The 20581-nt window shown below is 45.9% G+C and overlaps 1 protein-coding gene across 1 annotated transcript in view; it reads right to left on the bottom strand.

Moving 5' to 3' along the window:
• The window catches only part of CMYA5 (cardiomyopathy associated 5), a 127792-nt gene that overhangs the window by 32054 nt on the left and 75157 nt on the right, over positions 1-20581 (bottom strand). The window contains exon 9 of the mRNA XM_077286798.1: positions 20404-20550. Within this exon, the coding sequence (XP_077142913.1) occupies positions 20404-20550 (147 nt within the window). The remainder of the gene's footprint in view (positions 1-20403; positions 20551-20581) is intronic.

A 20581-nucleotide genomic window follows, 5' to 3' on the forward strand; every position in this document is an offset into this window, starting at 1 on the left:
ATTTCTAGAAAAAATCTTGACCCCCCTGACCAAAAACACCAGATCATATATATTGGACACAAGCCATTTCCTTGAAAAAGTGAAACAAATACATCAGGTGCCCTCCCATAGTTTATTGGTCACAATGGACGTAAACAGCCTATACACCTCAATAACACATGAGAAGGGCATGCGTGCCACAAGGGATCTTCTAGAACAGACCGACATGTCTCGGAACGCCATTTCCCTTTGTCTTGATCTCCTGAGAACAGTCCTTTTTGAGAACTATTTCCTATATGAGGATACGTATTACGTTCAAGCGTGCGGGACCGCAATGGGCTCGAATGTAGCCCCGGCCTACGCTAATGCGTATATGAATCATTTTGAGCTACAGTATGTATACAACAACGAGCTTTTTTCCAGATATGTCCTGAACTACTGCAGATATATAGATGACATCTTCCTGGTCTGGACCGGGACACCCACAAGTTTGGATTTGTTCTACTCTGAGCTCAACTCTATTTTTCCAGAACTCAAGTTCACCATTCACGCCCACGACACACAAATTGCTTTCTTGGACACTCTGGTTCTTAAAGATACCAATGGATTCCTCAAAACCGACCTGTATACAAAGCCCACAGACTGCAACAGCCTACTACTCTATTCAAGTTGCCATCCAGTCACCACCAAGAACAGTTTACCGCGCTCTCAATTTCAACGGGTCTCCCGCATTGTCACTGATCTCGAAACACGTAAAACCAGGTTAACCTCCATGGCACAAAAATTCAGGGACAGGGACTACCCCTCCACCCTTTTGACACAGGAACTGGATAGGTTCTCGGGTCCGCCTATAAGCCCTACGCCGCGCCAACCCCAGGAGAGGATTCCATTTGTGCACACGCACCATCCTTTTATGACCAAGATCTATTCCGTCATCAAGAGGCACTGGCCTCTTCTTGGTAGGGCTCACCCTGAGATTGCATCCTTCAGGGTCCCGGCACTAATGAGCACCAGGAGACCCCCGAATATCCGTGACCAGATAGTGAGGGCGGACATAGGCAGCACACTCCGGGTGCCGACCCAACAATTTCTTTGTTCACGCCGTAATGGTACTTTTCCCTGCCTGAACTGTGCCGCCTGTTGCAACGTAATCAAGTCTGACAATGTAACCCACCCCAGGACCGGGAAATCCTACCCAATCCGTGGATTCTACACATGCGACACAAATTTTGTCGTTTATGTCATCAAATGCCCCTGCGGCCTTCTCTACGTAGGTGAGACCACCCAGCATATACGAGATAGGATCGCCAGCCATAAATCCACAATCAGGTGTAACAAAACCTGGCTTCCCCTCCCTGACCACTTCTCTAAGGCTAGACACTCAGTGGCGCAACTAAAATTTCAGGTACTGGAACAAGTACCTCGCCCCAGGCGGGGTGGCAACCATGTCAAACAGCTGAGGGCCCGTGAAACATTCTGGATCTATACATTGGACACTCTTGCACCTAGGGGCCTCAACAGGGAAATCGATTGGCTACTTTAATAATGATTATTTAAATACTAATTTCTTTTTCCTTTCCCTTGCAGATCCGCTAAACCCCCTGGTGAGTCCCGTTTAGACATAACATTAGTCTGTACTACTACTCCGTGGTTCCCCGCCAAACATCAATCTTTAGACAGTTCCGTATTTTACAACCGGGTTGGCCCCCCACATATAGGCTCCTCCTTGTGGGGTCTGGAACTTTGCCACCATCCCCTGAATAGCAGTCATCAGATTTTTTTGCCTTTATAATTTTTGTACTGGCCCCTTTTCACATAGGCTCCTCCCCCTTGGCATTTTTTAAAAGTCCGACCTATTGCCAGTTCTGCTGACCCAAATGCATTAATATGGTCCGTTTTCATCTACATTACATGTGCCAACACATAATGTCCGGTTAATCATAATGTTGCATTACGCCTGCCATTTTCAATAGGCACCACTGTCTTACATATAGACTCTTCCACCTTCTACTGAGCCGCACACTGTAGCGCCTGTGACACCCCGCTGCAGGACACATACAGCCCTACCATTCTCCCAGCTGATATACCCCATACCGCGGACCAAGCGCTTCACCTAGGTTTCCTAGCAACCGGGTGTACATAGAAGCGCTGGCAGCGCATGCGCAGTTGCTCCCTTACACCGCCGACATCACTTCCGGTTTCGGAAATCCCACTTCCGGTACGGGCATTTTAAAGCACAGCACCGCCGGCCACGCTACATACCGACAGCAGGGCGCGGGAGCGCCGCTTAGCAACCCCACACATAAGGTAACTTGCTCACTAGATTCCCTGGACCTTGTCATCACCTTCGTATTGAAGTGGTGTGCAGGCTCTGTGACTCTTATTTTTCATTTATCATGGTCCTATCTCCTCTCATTTGTCCGCAGACCCTTCCAGTTAGGCATCTTATGCCACTGTATGCCCTCAACAATCTGGCTCTTAAGGTAGATTACACTCCATTTTAACCATGAACAGTGTGTCCTCTTTATAGCTCCTTTTACTCATATGCCTCCACTATTCTCTCTGCAGTTTGTACCTCTTCCTACAAGGATTTTTATCCTCTCTTCTCTGCGTTTATAAGGTAAAAAATCCTTTTGTTTCCCATATGCTTGTATAGTCATGTGACCTGGCTACCTCAGCCTTCTCTTCCCCTATAACTGCAACAATGCTTACGCCTTCTGTTTCACAGATGTACGCGGTGTCTCAGATATTGTACATACCATGGTTCCATAGTTACTGTACCATATGTTCTTTATGTATATTTTTTTCTTCTTTTACATCCAGATGGGATTTTACTTTGTTTGTTATATATTGTTTATTATGTATACCATATACTTATATCTTGTTTCTCTGTTTTTTCCTTAGCGATTGTATGATTAAGGCCCTGGTAGGGCCGAAACGTCATAATTACTTCTGGTCGCTTTCACATCGCATTGTTGTTTCTTTAAATAAATTTTCACGGTTGCAAAATACTTATAGAGTGTGCGGTGTACTATATATTCCATGTATACGGGGCTCCCTACAGCCCACTACACCTGCACCTCGCTCCCTTATCATCCTGAGTGCGCGCCAATTTTCTTCATTCATTCTTCGGTGTTGGCAGGCCATCCTGGGATTTTTGGTACCAGAGATTTGGTGGCTAGGTCCTTCTGGTGGCCTTCCTTGTCGCGGGATGTGCGTTCCTTTGTGCAGTCTTGTGGAATTTGTGCTCGGGCTAAGCCTTGCTGTTCTCGTGCCAGTGGCTTGTTGTTGCCTTTGCCTGTCCCGAAGAGGCCTTGGACACACATTTCCATGGATTTTATTTCAGATCTCCCTGTCTCTCAGAGAATGTCGGTCATTTGGGTGGTGTGTGATCGTTTTTCTAAAATGGTCCATTTGGTGCCCTTGCCTAAGTTGCCTTCCTCCTCCGAGTTGGTTCCTCTGTTTTTTCAAAATGTGGTTCGTTTGCACGGGATCCCTGAAAATATTGTTTTCGACAGAGGATCCCAGTTTGTGTCTAGATTTTGGCGGACCTTTTGTGCTAAGATGGGCATTAATTTGTCTTTTTCGTCGGCCTTCCATCCTCAGACGAATGGCCAAACCGAGCGCACTAATCAGACTTTGGAAACCTATTTAAGATGTTTTGTTTCTGCTGATCAGGACGACTGGGTGACTTTTTTGCCATTGGCCGAGTTTGCCCTTAATAATCGGGCTAGTTCTGCTACTTTGGTTTCGCCTTTTTTTTGTAATTCAGGGTTTCATCCTCGTTTTTCCTCGGGTCAGGTGGAGCCTTCTGACTGTCCTGGAGTGGATGTTGTGGTGGATAGGTTGCATCAGATTTGGAATCATGTGGTGGACAATTTGAAGCTGTCACAAGAGAAGGCTCAGCGCTTTGTGTGGGTCCCCGACTTCGCGTTGGGGATTTGGTGTGGTTGTCTTCTCGCTTTGTTCCTATGAAGGTCTCCTCTCCTAAGTTTAAGCCTCGGTTTATCGGTCCTTATAAGATTTTGGAAGTCCTTAACCCTGTGTCATTTCGTTTGGACCTCTCGGCATCGTTTGCTATTCATAATGTGTTCCATCGGTCGTTGTTGCGGAGGTATGTGGTGCCTGTGGTTCCTTCGGTTGAGCCTCCTGCCCCTGTGCTGGTTGAGGGAGAATTGGAATACGTGGTGGAGAAGATCTTGGATTCTCGTATTTCTAGACGGAGGCTTCAGTATTTGGTTAAGTGGAAAGGCTATGGTCAGGAGGATAATTCCTGGGTTGTCGCCTCTGATGTTCATGCGGCCGATTTGGTTCGTGCCTTCCATGTGGCTCACCCTGATCGCCCTGGGGGTTTTGATGAGGGTTCGGTGACCCCTCCTCAAGGGGGGGGTACTGTTGTGAACTCTGTTTTCAAGCTCCCTCTTGTGGTCACAGATGGTATTGTGTGACTTTGGTTTTTTGGCTCCCCCTGGTGGTTTGGTTTATTATCCTGCGGGTCTGGCTGGATCAGCTGCCTCGTTATTCACCAGGGAGGCTCCTATTTAGCTCTGCTTCACTTCCACTTGTTGCCGGCTGTCAATGTATTCAGTGCTATTCTGATTACTCCTGATTATCTCGTTTTCTGCCTCTTCAGGATAAGCTAAGTTCTGTTTGAATATTTTTTGCTCATCTGCCTGCAATATGATTTCTGTGTATGATGAGTCTAGTCCAGCTTTCTAATATGTGATTTCTTTTTGCTGGTAAGCTCTGGGGTACGGAGTTGCTTCCCCCGCACCGTTAGTTGGGGGCTCGAGCAATCTCTGCGTGGATATTTTGAATAGGGTTTTTTTATTGACCGCACAGTTCCCTTCCTATTTTCTGCTATCTAGTATTAGCGGGCCTCATTTGCTAAATCTGATTTCATCTCTGCGTTTGTGCTTTCCCCTTAACTCACCGTTAATATTTGTGGGGGGCTATTCTATATCTTTGGGGTAATTCCACTGAGGCAAGAGAGGACTTTCTTTCCCTCCAGGAATAGTCAGTTTCTCAGGCCGTGAAGAGACGTCTAGGATTTTTAGGTAACGTTCCACGGCTGCCTATAGTTGTTTGCGGATAGGATCAGGTTGCGGTCAATCTAGTTACCACTTCCCCAGAGCTAGTAGTCTGTTCAGTTACTTAGCTAGTCCGACCTGCGATCCTTGCCACTAGGATCATAACAGCTATGGACCTAAAAACTAACAGGCAGATATTTGTTAACAGAGGCAACTACCAGCCTATACTACTAGGCACCGGCTTAGAGCAGTCAGCAACCACTCCTGCCAGCAATTCAGCTACTCCACGTCAGTAGAGTATACCTTTTTATTCCAGGCTGCCCTATTGACCGGCCGTAACTGCTCGACAGTCAGGTAATTAGTAAAAATAACTTGTCCTAAGTAACCCCTTTAAAGCCTCCATATTGACAGGTTTGGCTAACAGTCTAATATGTAAGGGGCCCTAACTCTTCCTGACAGATAATGTTGGGGGAGATAAGGATCTGCATTGTCCAATTTCAAACTGCCAATTCTTTGGTTCTTTAGAAATAAGCCATCAGACCAAGCACTCCTGTGTATGGGAGAGAGGTGCTGTTACCTATCTGACGTGTATGGGGGTTTATGGGTTTAAAAATGCAAAATTGTCCTATACTGCCCTGGTGAAGTAGCTGTATATAAAGCTCATTAACTGTGTGATAAGGTTTGCTGCATTGTTGCTTTTGGAGGCACATTTGCAGATATGAACAGAATGCCAGTAAAAAAAAAAAATGGCAGACACTTATGAAAACCAAGTAGACCCTACTATTACAGTCAATAGGGTCCATCAGGTTCCACAGACGTATGTCTTGTGACAGATCTGACACTGACATAAAGTAGGGTAGCCCTCTGAAAAAATGAAGTTTAAAGTTGTTATTTTTGTAATTCTTGCTATTATACTTCAGTTAGTATCATTTTTGGTCTTTGGTCATGGTAGCAATCGAAAATCAACTATCAAGGCCAAATAGGGTTGTTTTTGCTAGACCAAAGCATGCTGTGTTATGCGGTGGAATGGTCCAACTGGTCCAACTATTATCCAGTGGCCTAAAACTCTTAATTTAGAGTTAAGCGAATATGTTTGGTTCCCTCTTATTCGGCAAGCTATAGCGCTTACCGAATAAGCTGCAGAGGGAACCCGGCATCCTGCATCGCGGCGGCTGATCAGCTGATCGGCACCGCAGCTGCATGTGTCGTGGCTGTGTCACAGACACAGCACATGCATGGAGAACCCAACAAACAGGCTGCCCATGCATGTGATGTGACTGTGACACAGCCGCGACACATGCAGCTGCGGAGCTGATCAGCCAATCAGGAAGCCGGGCCTCTGCAGCTTATTCAGCAAGCTCTATAGCTTGCTGAATAAGAGGGAACCAAACATATTCGCTCAATTCTATTCTTAATATGTGTATAACTGACATGTATAACTGACCCATGTGCACTATTTGTTACAGTGTATTAGGTCTCTGTCACGGGTTTACCAAAATAGAGAGAAGCCAGAAGACCGCAACGTCTGATTTCACCTACTCCTGCACTGATTAGAAGCACTTCACCTTCATATTAAATGGTGTAAATTTGTTTTAGCAGTGCAAGGGTTAATCTGCTCAGTTGAGCGCTCCTGGTGCATTAAGGCTCTCAGCTGTGCACTGTTAGCCACTCCCATCTCCTATATAAACTAGGCCCTGGCTAGCACTTATTGTCAAAGTTAGCTTATGTTGCATGGCTGGAGGTTGTTGTTGGTGGTGGTGGTTGTTAGAGTAGGCATTTGGTGGATTTATCTGTGACTGTTGCTATGTTTTGAGTGTGTGATGATTCCCTATCTTCGCCTACTTTGGTTTAACGCTATCCTCCACTCCCCAATATTTTCCTAGTTTATTTGAGTATATTTGTATGATTGGTATTTTCCTTTATCTGTGTTTGTATTACCTTGTTAGTCTGGTTAGTGTATTATGTTACAGTACTATTCCCCTCTTCCCTGGGTGGGGGAAGGGTACAGACTGAGGGCGGATTCAGGAGCTAAGGCAAGGTACATGGCCCCAGCATCTTCACCATCAGAAGTAATCCAGGGAACAGGGCGAACTAGGGCGCCCCTAACGTTAGGGACAAGGAACGAGCCACTTATCCTTTGACACCTGACAACAGAGTCATGACAGTCTCCCTCTTGTAATGAGATATGCAGTGATGAAAGGGAACAGGTGAGTAACTGCCCTCGTTCCAAAACCAAATACGTGTGCGTGTGTGTGTGTATGTGGAGCGCCCCCACCGCCGCAGGGCCGAGGGGTACCCGGTACCGGGCCTCTGAGTCTCTGCTCTGGGGTTGTCACGGTGGCTAGACCCGGTCCGTGACCCTGCTGAGGGGCGCACAATGATAGATGTGGATGGTGCGGTGTAGTGCCGGTCGCAGTAAATAACGAGGACACCAGGTTGCAGTCTCTTTACCTCTTTACTGAAGGTCTCTGGGTCCTCAGTCCGGAATACGGTTCACCAGGCTGCGCAAGTCCGGCCGGTCCAATGGCACCTCCAGAGTTCTCTTTGCAGGTGGAAATCTGTGCCTTCCTGCTAGCGCTATGTGTTGTGGTCCTCCCCTGCTGTGCTTACGGGATAGTCCCCACAACTGTTGTGTCTGTTTCTCGTGTTCCCTCACAACTCGATTAGATGATGTTCTGCTAATCCTCCGTCCCTCCCTGATGTTACGGTTGGGACGCACCCGTATGACGGGTAGGCTCGGAGCTCTTCCGGGACCCTAGAGTCGCCCCTCTCCACCGGTTGCCCCCTATGTCTGCGTAGGTGATTTAGGTGAGACAGCCCGCCTGTGACTGACTGTCCTGCCGTTGGTTTGAAGTATGGCTTAGAGCTCTGTACTTCCTCGGCGTTCCGGCCGCCGGCTGTGCGCCTCAGTAGGATGTTGCCTCGGTCTTACAGCACGACTCCTACTGGTATTCTCCTTTTTGCTTTGATCTCGTTTCTCACTCAGCACAATAAATCTCGCTTCTTGTCCTTTCTTGGGGCACCGCCGCTATACTGAGAAGGCACGGTCCCGTAACGTTCTTTCTCATTGCCAGGCCTCTGTCAGGGTCCCAAACCTGACAGGGACCCTACCGAATCTTCCCGACAACACCCTCTGCCAGGAGGTGTTGCCTGGTTCCAACCCAGTCAGCTTTCTCTCTCACTTCCTGCCTGACCCCCAGTTTTACCAGTATGTGAGGAGTGGCCTAATGAATAGTACCCTTAGCTCCCCCTGGAGGCCCGACTGTGAAATGTATTGGTGTATGTGATACCTGGTCAGATGAACTCCTTCAGTACCATCAGACGTACCATAGCCCCCCTTAGCGGCGGAGCCACAGTACTGCAACGACCAGGACTCTGGGGCGCTGCATGTGCACTGTGCAGCTGTTAAAAATGTTTATCAATATTCTATCAGGGTTGTTGCCTCATTAAGAAATTTGAAGCGATATGAGACTGCAAGTGCATTGGGGTGTGATGATAAGCTTCCATTGCCTCGGCCACACCGCTCTTTTCTCCACCTGTTGATTGGCAGATAATTAGCACTGCTGCGTCATGCATGACTCCATACAGCAGCGCTAATTGTCAAGCAGCTAATGGAGGGTGGCATATGCATTCGCTTTGGAGGGGAAGTCACTGATAGGTTCTCTTTAAGCCTTATGTAAATAAGACCTGAAAACCTTTAAAGGGAACCTGTCACCCCGTTTTTTCCGTATGAGATAAAAATACCGTTAAATAGGGCCTGAGCTGTGCATTACAATAGTGTATTTTGTGGACCCTGATTCCCCACCTATGCTGCCGAAATACGTTACCAAAGTCGCCGTTTTCGCCTGTCAATCAGGCTGGTCTGGTCAGATGGGCGTGGTGACATCGCTGTTTCTTCCCCCAGATCTTGCTTATTTTTCTGTTGGTGGCGTAGTGGTTTGCGCATGCCCAAGTGCCGAATCCACTGCAGAGTTGTGAGGAAAAAGAACGTGATCTGCGCTATTACCCTGGTGATCGGTGGGGGCGGCCATCTTCCTGTGGCCGCGCGTGCGCAGATGGAGCGCTCTGCTGCCCGGGGCTTCAGGAAAATGGCCGCGCGTGCGCAGATGGAGTTTGCGGCGGCCATTTTCCCGAAGTAGAGTTCGCATCTCGGCTTCAGGAAAATGGCCGCCGCACGGCCATTTTCCTGAAGCCCCGGGCAGCAGAGCGCTCCATCTGCGCACGCGCGGCCACAGGAAGATGGCCGCCCCCACCGATCACCAGGGTAATAGCGCAGATCGCACTCTTTTTCCTCACAACTCTGCAGTGGATTCGGCACTTGGGCATGCGCAAACCACTACGCCACCAATGGAAAACTAAGCAAGATCTGGGGGAAGAAACAGCGATGTCACCACGCCCATCCGACCAGACCAGCCTGATTGACAGGCGAAAACGGCTAATTTAGTAACGTATTTCGGCAGCATAGGTGGGGAATCAGGGTCCACAAAATACACTATTGTAACGCACAGCTCAGGCCCTATTTAACGTTATTTTTATCTCATAAGGAAAAAACGGGGTGACAGGTTCCCTTTAAATGAAACCCACCGCACTGGTGAATGCCCAGTACCACCTGGGATATCTGTTGGTATTACAAATGACATTTTTTACCACTGATTTTCCTCTTAAATTTACCAATATTAGCAGCTTTCTTTCTTGAAACATGAGAAATTTCTTTCCTAATCCTTGGAATCTGCATTAGTGCCCAGGGTATATATGAAAATCTTCACTTGCTGCCGATTATTGGCCAGCTAGGTTGTGTCCACAATATTTCTACTAAACACTTAGTTTTCATTTACAGAGCGACACAGGAAACTGGCATCGTTACATCCTTCATGTCTGACTGCGCTGTCTTAAAGGTGATTATCAAGTGTAACTGGAGAAATGCAGAACTATGCCACAAATGTAGGGTGATAAGATGTTGGACTAAAAGGACAGATGAAGGACAATCGAGAAGACATGTAAGAAAGCCAATCTGATAGCGACTGGATTAGGAAACCACGGATGCAAAAGCATCAGGATATCCACACTCAGGTACAATAACAATGAGGGGACTGGCACAGTGGGTGGCATTCACTTTCTTTGTCACTATACACTCACCGGCCAATTTATTAGGTACACCATGCTAGTAACGGGTTGGACCCCCTTTTGCCTTCAGAACTGCCTCAATTCTTCGTGGCATAGATTCAACAAGGTGCTGGAAGCATTCCTCAGAGATTTTGGTCCATATTGACATGATGGCATCACACAGTTGCCGCAGATTTGTCGGCTGCACATCCCAAAGATGCTCCATACAAGGCAGGATGGATCCATGCTTTCATGTTGTTTACGCCAAATTCTGACCCTACCATCCGAATGTCGCAGCAGAAATCGAGACTCATCAGACCAAGCAACGTTTTTCCAATCTTCTACTGTCCAATTTCGATGAGCTTGTACAAATTGTAGCCTCAGTTTCCTGTTCTTAGCTGAAAGGAGTGGTACCCGGTGTGGTCTTCTGCTGCTGTAGCCCATCTGCCTCAAAGTTCGACGCACTGTGCGTTCAGAGATGCTCTTAGGCCTACCTTGGTTGTAACGGGTGGCGATTTGAGTCACTGTTGCGTTTCTATCAGCTCGAACCAGTCTGCCCATTCTCCTCTGACCTCTGGCATCAACAAGGCATTTCCGCCCACAGAACTGCCGCTCACTGGATTTTTTTTCTTTTTCGGACCATTCTCTGTAAACCCTAGAGATGGTTGTGCGTGAAAATCCCAGTAGATCAGCAGTTTCTGAAATACTCAGACCAGCCCTTCTGGCACCAACAACCATGCCACGTTCAAAGGCACTCAAATCACCTTTCTTCCCCATACTGATGCTCGGTTTGAACTGCAGGAGATTGTCTTGACCATGTCTACATGCCTAAATGCACTGAGTTGCCGCCATGTGATTGGCTGATTAGAAATTAAGTGTTAACAAGAAGTTGGACAGGTGTACCTAATAAAGTGGCCGGTGAGTGTATGCAAGTAATATATTTCAGGGGACTAGTGTGGGGCACTTATCTTACAGGGGATATAATGGAGTAGTACCGTTTGTGGCACTTTTTTTAGTATGTGTTGGTATATTCACAGTGCACAGTATGTAGTGGTATTATATTCAGGAGAGAAAGTGTGTAACGGTATTATATTGATAGGGCACAGGTTTTATTTAACCCCTTCCCGACCTAACGATTTTTTATTTTCTATTTTTCGGTTCTTTCTTCCCTTCTCCAAGAGCCAACACTATTTTTTTTTTTTTTTTTCTGTTCACATGACAACATTCATTTTGCCATTCAATGTATTGGAAAATGGGGGGAAAAAATGTGGGGTGAAATGGCCTCCAAAAAATGCCATTCTGCAATTGTTTTGCTTTTACAGCATTCATTGTGCAGTGACAATGACCTGGCAATAAGACTCTATGGGTCAGTATGATTACGGCAACAGCAAACTTGTGTGATATTTTTTTTTTTAAGTGGTGAAAAAAATTTGTAAAAAAAAAAATAACATTTTGCTGGTGTTGACGTTTTTCGAGATACATAATATTCTAATTTTTTTGGTTGATAGAGCTATGTGAGCGCTTGTATTTTTTGTACACTGAGCAGACTTTTGTATTTTGGGGTAGATTCAACAATCTTTATTGCTTCTTCATGCATTTTTTGCAGTGTTTCGGAGACCACCCAAAAAATTGTAGTTCTGGTGCTTCAATGTTTTTCCGTTACGTTTACCAATCAGGTTAATTAATTTTACATTTTGATAGACAGGACTTTTTCGGATGTGGAGATACAAAATATGTTTATTTTTTTTTTAATTTACTTATTTCTTTATTTTAAATTGGTAACGGGGGTGTTTAGAATTTTTTATGTGTTTTTATATTTTTAGAAGCTATTTTTTACTTTATTTGTTAGTCCTCTAAGGGGACTTCAACGTGGGATCATCTGATCGCTTGTACTATATACTACAATATTACAGTATCGCAGTATATATTGAAAATCATGATCTCCTATGAAGGCCAAGGCAATCATTTGCACCCTGCATTCATATTGTGGGGGACCTATGGGTGCTTAGGACAGCATGCCACTCTAGCCGCTAGCTGTAAATGGCAGCATTTAAAGTGTTAATAGCAGCGGATGGAGTTCAGCTGCACTCACTGCTGTTACCATCATCTGACGGAAATGATGCAAGCTCTGTTTTTGAGTTGCTTCAAAGACGTGGACCCCGACATATGAAGTATCAATACGTTATATGTCGGGAAGGGGTTAAAGTGAGTATTACCGTCGAATACTGATGTATAATCTATGATTGTAGATTGTAAGCCAAAGTACTCTGTCTGCCACATATTCTCACTCAGCACCTCACTAGGAATAGCATGACGGTCACATAACACCCACACTTGATTGCTATTTGAGCCCCTCAGCCTTGAATTACTCACAGTGTGTTCACCTTAAAGAAGTTGTCCACTACTTGGAGAACGCCTTGTCATACCCCTTGCTTGGCCCCGATAATATAAAACAGCTTATACTCTTCTCCCGTGCCGGCGCCGTTCCTGAAGTGTCAGCGTTAGGTCTCCCCATGGCTCATGTGCGATTGTTGTGACACATGACCCCAGCGCCCAATCAGCGCTGGCGTCACTGTCCCCGCCTTCGGACAAATTGAACATGAAGAGGAAGTCAGAGATCAGCTGCAGCCCAGACTTCCTCTTCATGATCAACTTGTCCAAAAGCGGGGACAGTGATACCAGCGCTGATTGAGCACCGGGCATCATGTGTCATACAACCACATGGATGCCCCTGGGAGAGCGAGCACCAACATTGCGGGAATGGCCCCAGCATGGGAGGTGCGGATAGGCTTTTTTTTATATCGGGGCCAAGTGTGGGGTATGAGAAGGAGATGTACAAGTAGTGGACAACCCCTTTAAGCTGTTTGTATGTTCTAATTATATATAGCTGAACCCTTCAGTCAAGTTATGAAGATTTGATGGGACATGGAACACATATCACCACAAGGACACTGGTACGTTCCAGACAAATCTTTTTGGGCCATGAAATAACTAATAGTGAAGAACATCAACCAATGCACGATTACCTAAGAAACATTTAGATTAACTGTTCCCTGCAAAAACCAGAGGAACTAAAAAAAAACATATGAAGACATAAAGCAGAGTGCTATAAATTCCTGTTAGCATAGGGTTGTCATGGATCAGTTTTATTAGTCTATAACTAACAGTAAAGGCTCCAGGGGCGGATTATCAGAGGGTCAATATGGGCGGTAGCCCAGGGCCCAGTGGCTTGGGGGGGCCCTGGGCCACCGCAGATTGACCCTCTGATAATCCGCCTGAGTGTGACTGAATGCCCGGCCCGCCGGCATTTATGTGCCCCGCCCCCCGGACCCGGTGGGCAGAGAGAGGGGGTCCGCATCGGGCCCCTTCTCATCTGCTCACCGGGCCCCTTCCGGCGCTGCGGCGCTTTCCTATTGAGGTGCGTGCGCGCGCCCGCACCTCAATAGTTAACAACAGCCACCAGCCAGCCAATTGGAGGCTGGCAGCTGAAGTCGGCCGCAGCTCACACGTCGCCGGCGTCTGACGTCATTGTCAGTCGCCGGCGAGTGTGCGCTGCTGGAGGGAGCTCGCCGCGTGGAGCGCTGGTAAGGTGAGGAGACTGTTTGTTTTTTTTTGTTTTGTGTTTTAATAAGCTAACGGTGGACAGTGGACACACTGGGGGCAATGCTGGAGGACACACTGGGGCAATGCTGGAGACACTGGGGCAATGCTGGAGACACTGGGGCAGATTGCTGGACACACTGGGGCAGATTGCTGGAGACACTGGGGCAGATTGCTGGAGACACTGGGGCAGATTGCTGGAGACACTGGGGCAGATTGCTGTAGACACTGGGGCAGATTGCTGTAGACACTGGGGCAGATTGCTGGACACACTGGGGCAGATTGCTGGACACACTCGGGCAATGCTCGAGGACACACTGGGGCAGATTGCTGACACACTGGGGCAATGCTGGAGGACACACTGGGGCAGATTGCTGGAGACACTGGGGCAATGCTGGAGGACACACTGGGGCAGATTGCTGGAGATACTGGGGCAATGCTAGAGACACTGGGGCAGATTGCTGGACATACTGGGGCAGATTGCTGGACACACTGGGGGTAATATGCTGGAGACAATGGGGAAGATTGCTGGACACACTGGGGGCAATGCTGGACAATTGGACATACTGGGGCAGATTGCAGGACACACTGGTGGTAATATGCTGGACACACTGGGGCAATATGCTGGACATACTGGGGCAGATTGTTGAACACACTGTCTGGGGGCAATATGCTGGAGTCAGACGCTGGGGCAGATTGCTGGAGACACTGTCTGGGGGCAATGCTGGACACACTGGGGCAGATTGCTGGTTACTGGGGCAATATGCTGGACATACTGGGGCAGATTGCTGGACACACTGGGGGTAATATGCTGGACACACTGGGGGCAGGACTGGAGGCATGGGCAGAATGTAGACACGGGGCAGAATGAAAGACATGGGGCAGGATTGGATCATGGGGCAGGAGAATACGATGGAGACAGATGGGGCAGGATGGGGAGATCACATGGGGTAGAATAGATACTCATGAGTGCAGGATGGGAGAACATATGGCTGGAGCCAGGAATGAGACACACGGGGCCAGGGTGAGGAATATGATTACCATAGGGGCTAATTAAGGGATATTATTACTGCAGTGATGTATTTATTTTATTTTTTGAGTATACTGTTTTAAATGGGGGGACGGTCCTGTTACTGTGCAGAGTGACTCTATATCGCCTTTTTTTCTCCATGTGTAATGTAGAAGTTGTGAAAAATTAAGTAATGTGTTCTGCAAGCAGAGCTCGAGATAACTGTGTTATTTCCTGCAGAAACGAGTCCTGGCTGGAAGAAATGATGGCGGCCTGTGCTGGATGAAAGATGAAGGACTTCACCTAGAGACGTCATTGGTGAGTCAGTGTTACCTATACATTGACACTATACTATATACAGAGGTCCTGTGTATAATGTCACCAGTGATCACTGTATTACCTATACACTATATACAGAGCTCCTGTGTATAATGTCACCAGTGATCTCTGTATTACCTCTACACAGACACTGCATACTAAGTATAGATCTCCTGTGAATACTGGCACTTATGGTGATAGTATTGTGTTTTTTTTTTTTTATTATTACTGATCAGTATTGTAGTATTCAGTCACTATGTGGTGGTAATATGTGGTCTTGACCTGGTGCGGTGGTATTTGTTCCTTGTATGTGATATTATTCGATCACTGTGGTTGTAATTTGTGGTCTGGTCATGGCGCGGTGGTATTTGTTCCTTGTATGTGATATTATTGGTCAAAATATACCTAAATTATATTGCAGATTTTAACAAATATTTAATAGGTTACAGTAGAGTAAGGCCCGGCCATGTTTCTGGAATAATCTGGTTCGGGTATAATATGACCCCCCCCCCGTCACATGACCCCCCGTCACATGACCCCCCCCCCGTCACATGACCGGGGGGGCCCACAGTGTCTGAACAGCCCGGGGCCCTGGCTACCCTTAATCCACCCCTGAAAGGCTCCTTCACACCTCAGTGATTTTTCTCATACGCAAACATTGGTCCGAGTGTCATCAGTGTTTTTGATCACAGTGTCAGTTTTTAAAATCAGAGTTTGGTCAGAGTTTCATCAGTTTTTCTCAGATGAAAAAAAAAACAACAATTTTGAGTTTTCTGACGCTTCTCCTATGAAACAGTCCGTGAAAAATGTCCAACACACAGGTGGCGTTCTAGTGGTGTCATGTGCTGACATGTGAAAGAATCCTTCGGCATCACTTTGATCGCGCTCCTTTTGAGAGTACTACAAGGGCCCTTTCATTCTCATGGATTGAGATCAGAGTGTACAACTTTGCAATCTTCCCCCTACATGTATACATAACACAGGATATAGCACTAATCGGAGAACCATGAGTCAAAAAAGTTGCCAACCATATTTAAATCAAATAATACCAATTTTATTAGAAATACAATCAAATAACAAATAAAATATTACCACTTATGATAAAGTGACATAGTGACTAAATCCATGAATGCAGTGGTGAACAGGGAGAGTCAGTACGAGACAAGAAAACTCCTAGGATATATATATATGAAAATCGTATGTTAACACAGACATGTGTGCTCACAGCTGACTACCAGAAACCAGCAGCCCAGCAAAGAGGTAAATTAATTATATAAAGTGCAGAAGTGCTATAAAACTAGCCAGAGGCTGCAATGCACACAAAATAAGTAAAGGCCGTTATTTACCCATGTGGGATGGCGTAGAGGTCCCGTCCGGCACCCAGTCACATAACCCCAACGCGCGTTTCGCGTTTGAACGCCGCCGCTTCCCCTGAGGAAGCGGCGGCGTTCAAACGCGAAACGCGCGTTGGGGTTATGTGACTGGGTGCCGGACGGGACCTCTACGCCATCCCACATGGGTAAATAACGGCCTTTACTTATTTTGTGTGCATTGCAGCCTCTGGCTAGTTTTATAGCACTTCTGCACTTTATATAATTAATTTACCTCTTTGCTGGGCTGCTGGTTTCTGGTAGTCAGCTGTGAGCACACATGTCTGTGTTAACATACGATTTTCATATATATATATCCTAGGAGTTTTCTTGTCTCGTACTGACTCTCCCTGTTCACCACTGCATTCATGGATTTAGTCACTATGTCACTTTATCATAAGTGGTAATATTTTATTTGTTATTTGATTGTATTTCTAATAAAATTGGTATTATTTGATTTAAATATGGTTGGCAACTTTTTTGACTCATGGTTCTCCGATTAGTGCTATATTTATGGTTGAGTCGCTTATGTTTTGGTTAAGCAATATACGGCTGATGTTCTTGTATATAACACAGGATATGCCAAAAATGTCATAAATGAGATTTACATCTATCTTCACAATGGGGAGGGTTCTCTAACTGATACATTCAAGCTCAGAATGAACGGAGTGTACATGTGCATGTGTACAACTCTATGTTCACTGCTATGGAAATCACCAAAGCATGCTTACTCTGCTAACCTCCATAGAAGTTACTGGAGAGAGCTATGCACACACATGGCCGCCTTTCAATTTATTCTCCGCCTGGAAGTGACAGCCAGCAAATTCCTTAGGGCTCGCTCACACTTGCGATGGACGAGTGTAATCCAATAAAAAATGCATTCCTCCCAATGTTAAACTATGGGGCAATTCACGTCTGTGATGATTTTCTCATGCCAATTCAGCATGCGAAAACAATAGCAGCATGCTGTGATTGCATCCAAGAATCAGATTGCACGCACCCATGCATGTCTATGGGTGCGTATGAAACATCGCACTGTACTCGGATGGCTCCCAAGTGCAGTGTGATTCCCGTGGATGGTGGTAATGGAGGAGATGGAGAGATTAATTTCCTTATCTCCTCTGCACCTGTGCTCCAATTCTCGCATTCGAGTGGATCGGAGCACAGAGCACTGACACTCAGCTCACGCTCGCCAAAGGCTACATTCCCAGAATTAGTTTTTGGTGAGTTTTTAAACCCACGTATTTTTGAGAAAATGGAAGTAACAAATTTTACTAAATGGGGCGTAAAATCTCCAACATCAAAAACTCATCAAAAGCTCTTTGTGGAAACGTAACCTTACTAAGCAGGACAGGAGGTTCTCTGTGCTATAAGGGTACGTTCCTACGTTCAGGATTTGCTGCAATTTTGAGGCTGCGTATTTATACAGCATCAAAACTGCCACAGCCAGATGTTATAGCATAGTGGATGGGACTTCTAGAAATCCCATGTCCACCGTGCGTCTATGCGCACCTGTGGATCACCCGTGGAAACTGACATGTGACAAGTCTTTCAGGGCCGCAGTATATCAATTTCTCTTGCGGAGACTCTTAATTTCCGCAACAGAAATTTCCACAATAGAATATACTGAATGTGATAAATCCACACGGTTCAGTGAACACATGCGGATTTACCTGTGTTCAAGAGAACTCAGCATTTTGGACGCAGGAAAAATACACTGCGTCCAACGCGCTGCTACTTCCAGATTGTGAGCACATAGCATGAAAGACACATTGAAAAAGCTGCTTGAAATGTGCCTGCAAAACGCGTCAAATAAGCGAGAAAGTGTAAAAAAAACCTGTGAAAATGCAAAGAACATAAAATTATTATAGTGTATTATGGTGCAGAAAACATAGACAAAAGCAGAAAAAACCCTGCAGCATTTATGCTACATGTGAACATGGCCTAAAGCAATGTCCCTGTTACTTATTTAATGTCCCCGAACTGAGAGCATAGACTAATTACGGTATATGTAACACAACTGAAGTTCTCTGAGCGCTGGAAGAGTTTGTAACTCTTTTCTTTAGGCTGGAGTCACACACAACGTATAAAAATACGGTCCGTTTTTTACGGACCAAATACGCAGAAATGTTCCCTGAACAGTGATCCGTATCTCATCCGTTGGCAAGGTGTGGCTGCGTATTTTGCGCATGTAAACCTCCGTATGGCATCCGTACAGCGAGAAAAGCAAAATGGACATATAATGGATCCATGGGCTCAAATATTCGTGAAAACATATATATAGTCTATATATATATATATATATATATATATATATATATATATATATATATATATATATTTAATACAGAGCTGGATAGCATAAAAGCTGGTAATTCAATTGTCGGCTTTTGCTATCTCCTTGCCAAACCCGACAGGATATGAGACATGGTTTACACACAGTAATAAACCATTTCGCGTCCGTTATATTTTTACATATCCCTCACTAATAATGTTAGTAGTGTGTGTGTGTGCAAAATTTTGCAGCTCTAGGTGTTAAAATAAAGGGTTAAATCACAGAAATAACTAGCGTGGGCTCCCGCGCAATTTTCTCCGCCAGAGAGAGAAAGCCAGTGACTGAGGGCAGATATTAATAGCCTAGAGAGGGAATGAATGAAATGCAGGGGAGAAGCTTCGGAGACTTGCGGTGCCGTCACAGAAGCTGCGCCCCCTGGCGGCATAAACTCATATGAACTGTAGAGTGAGAAAATATTCTTAAAAATTCCCACGCTACAGTTCATATGATTTTATGCCACCGCAAGTCCCCGAAGCTACATTACCATCATTAAATTTATTCCCCAGTCCTTTACAGCCAGGAGCGGCTGCATTAGCAGGCTCCTGGTTGTAAATATATTTAACCCCTTCAGATGGATTTACAGAAAGGACATGACTGTACAGCGGACAGGTATGGGATATTGTTGCTTTTTTATTTTCCTTTTTTTTCAGAAGACGAGGGTCGTTAGTGCGATTGAGCGTACAATAAAGATATTAAAACCCCATGTGTTTATTTATTTCATTAAAATACTTTATTCATAATGTGTGTGTATTTTTAAAGGGAACCTGTCACCCCCTCAGGCGTTTGTAACTAAAAGAGCCACCTTGTGCAGCACAAATGCTGCATTCTGACAAGGTGGCTCTTTTAGTTATGATGCCTGCACACGCTGATATAAACATTTATAAAATGTGCCCCCTCATACCCTGAAATCGTCCCGGGGGCGGGTCTTTCCTTCCTAATCAGACGCAGCACAGCCGTCACTCCGGGCCTGTGCGCGCCGGGCGCCGCCGCCTCTTGCAGCATTATCGTCTCCGGCGCCTATCTATTCTATTCTAACCTGTCAGTGTGATTTTACTGTACACCGCACTGAATTACCGGCTTTTCTATAGAACACCGGTGCGTATTACTCGCAAGTCACACGCGTGGTCCATGTGCAATCCTTGTTTTTCTCGCCCCCATAGACTTTCATTGGTGGATTTTTTGCGCAATACACTGACAAACGCAGCATGCTGCAATTTTTTCAGTCCGTAAAATACGGCCGAGAAATATACAGCTGATGGGAGCTGCCCCATAGAGAAACATTGGTCCGTGTGCAATGCGTTGTTTTTGCGACTTTCCCTCATCCGTATTTCTCTCTAGTGTGACTCCGGCCTAATGGTTTCTTTGTCTCTGATTTATGACCACAGAGTTCAGCTTTCCTTTGTTGTTTTCTGAGGTCATGAATCTGCTGAGAAGAGCTCAGAAAAAGACAGATAAGAGAGTTGTAAACTGCTCTGTAGAACTAATTTACTGACAGATTATATAATCCGTCAGTATGGAATAATAACTCACTCTGCAGCCAGCAATAGATTGTGCCACACATAAGCTCCCCATGCCCTTCCCAGGTGTCCATATGCTTACATTGGTATTGCATCCCTGTGAGCAATGTCTCCCAGCTAATAGGATAAGTGTTGCACATACCAGTCCTGAATATTGACTTGTCGCTGGGCATGCTGCAGCCGGTGTAATTTACAGCCATAACCCAGACGCTGTAACATTTATCTGCTTCAAGGTCCTCCAAGATGCAGAAACTTTCCTTCACTGTGACCCTGTATTCCTCCAGCAGACCTAGAGCAATAAGATGATTGAACAGACAGCT

This window comes from Ranitomeya variabilis, chromosome 1 (genome assembly GCF_051348905.1).
Source record: "Ranitomeya variabilis isolate aRanVar5 chromosome 1, aRanVar5.hap1, whole genome shotgun sequence".
Lineage (NCBI taxonomy): Eukaryota > Metazoa > Chordata > Amphibia > Anura > Dendrobatidae > Ranitomeya > Ranitomeya variabilis.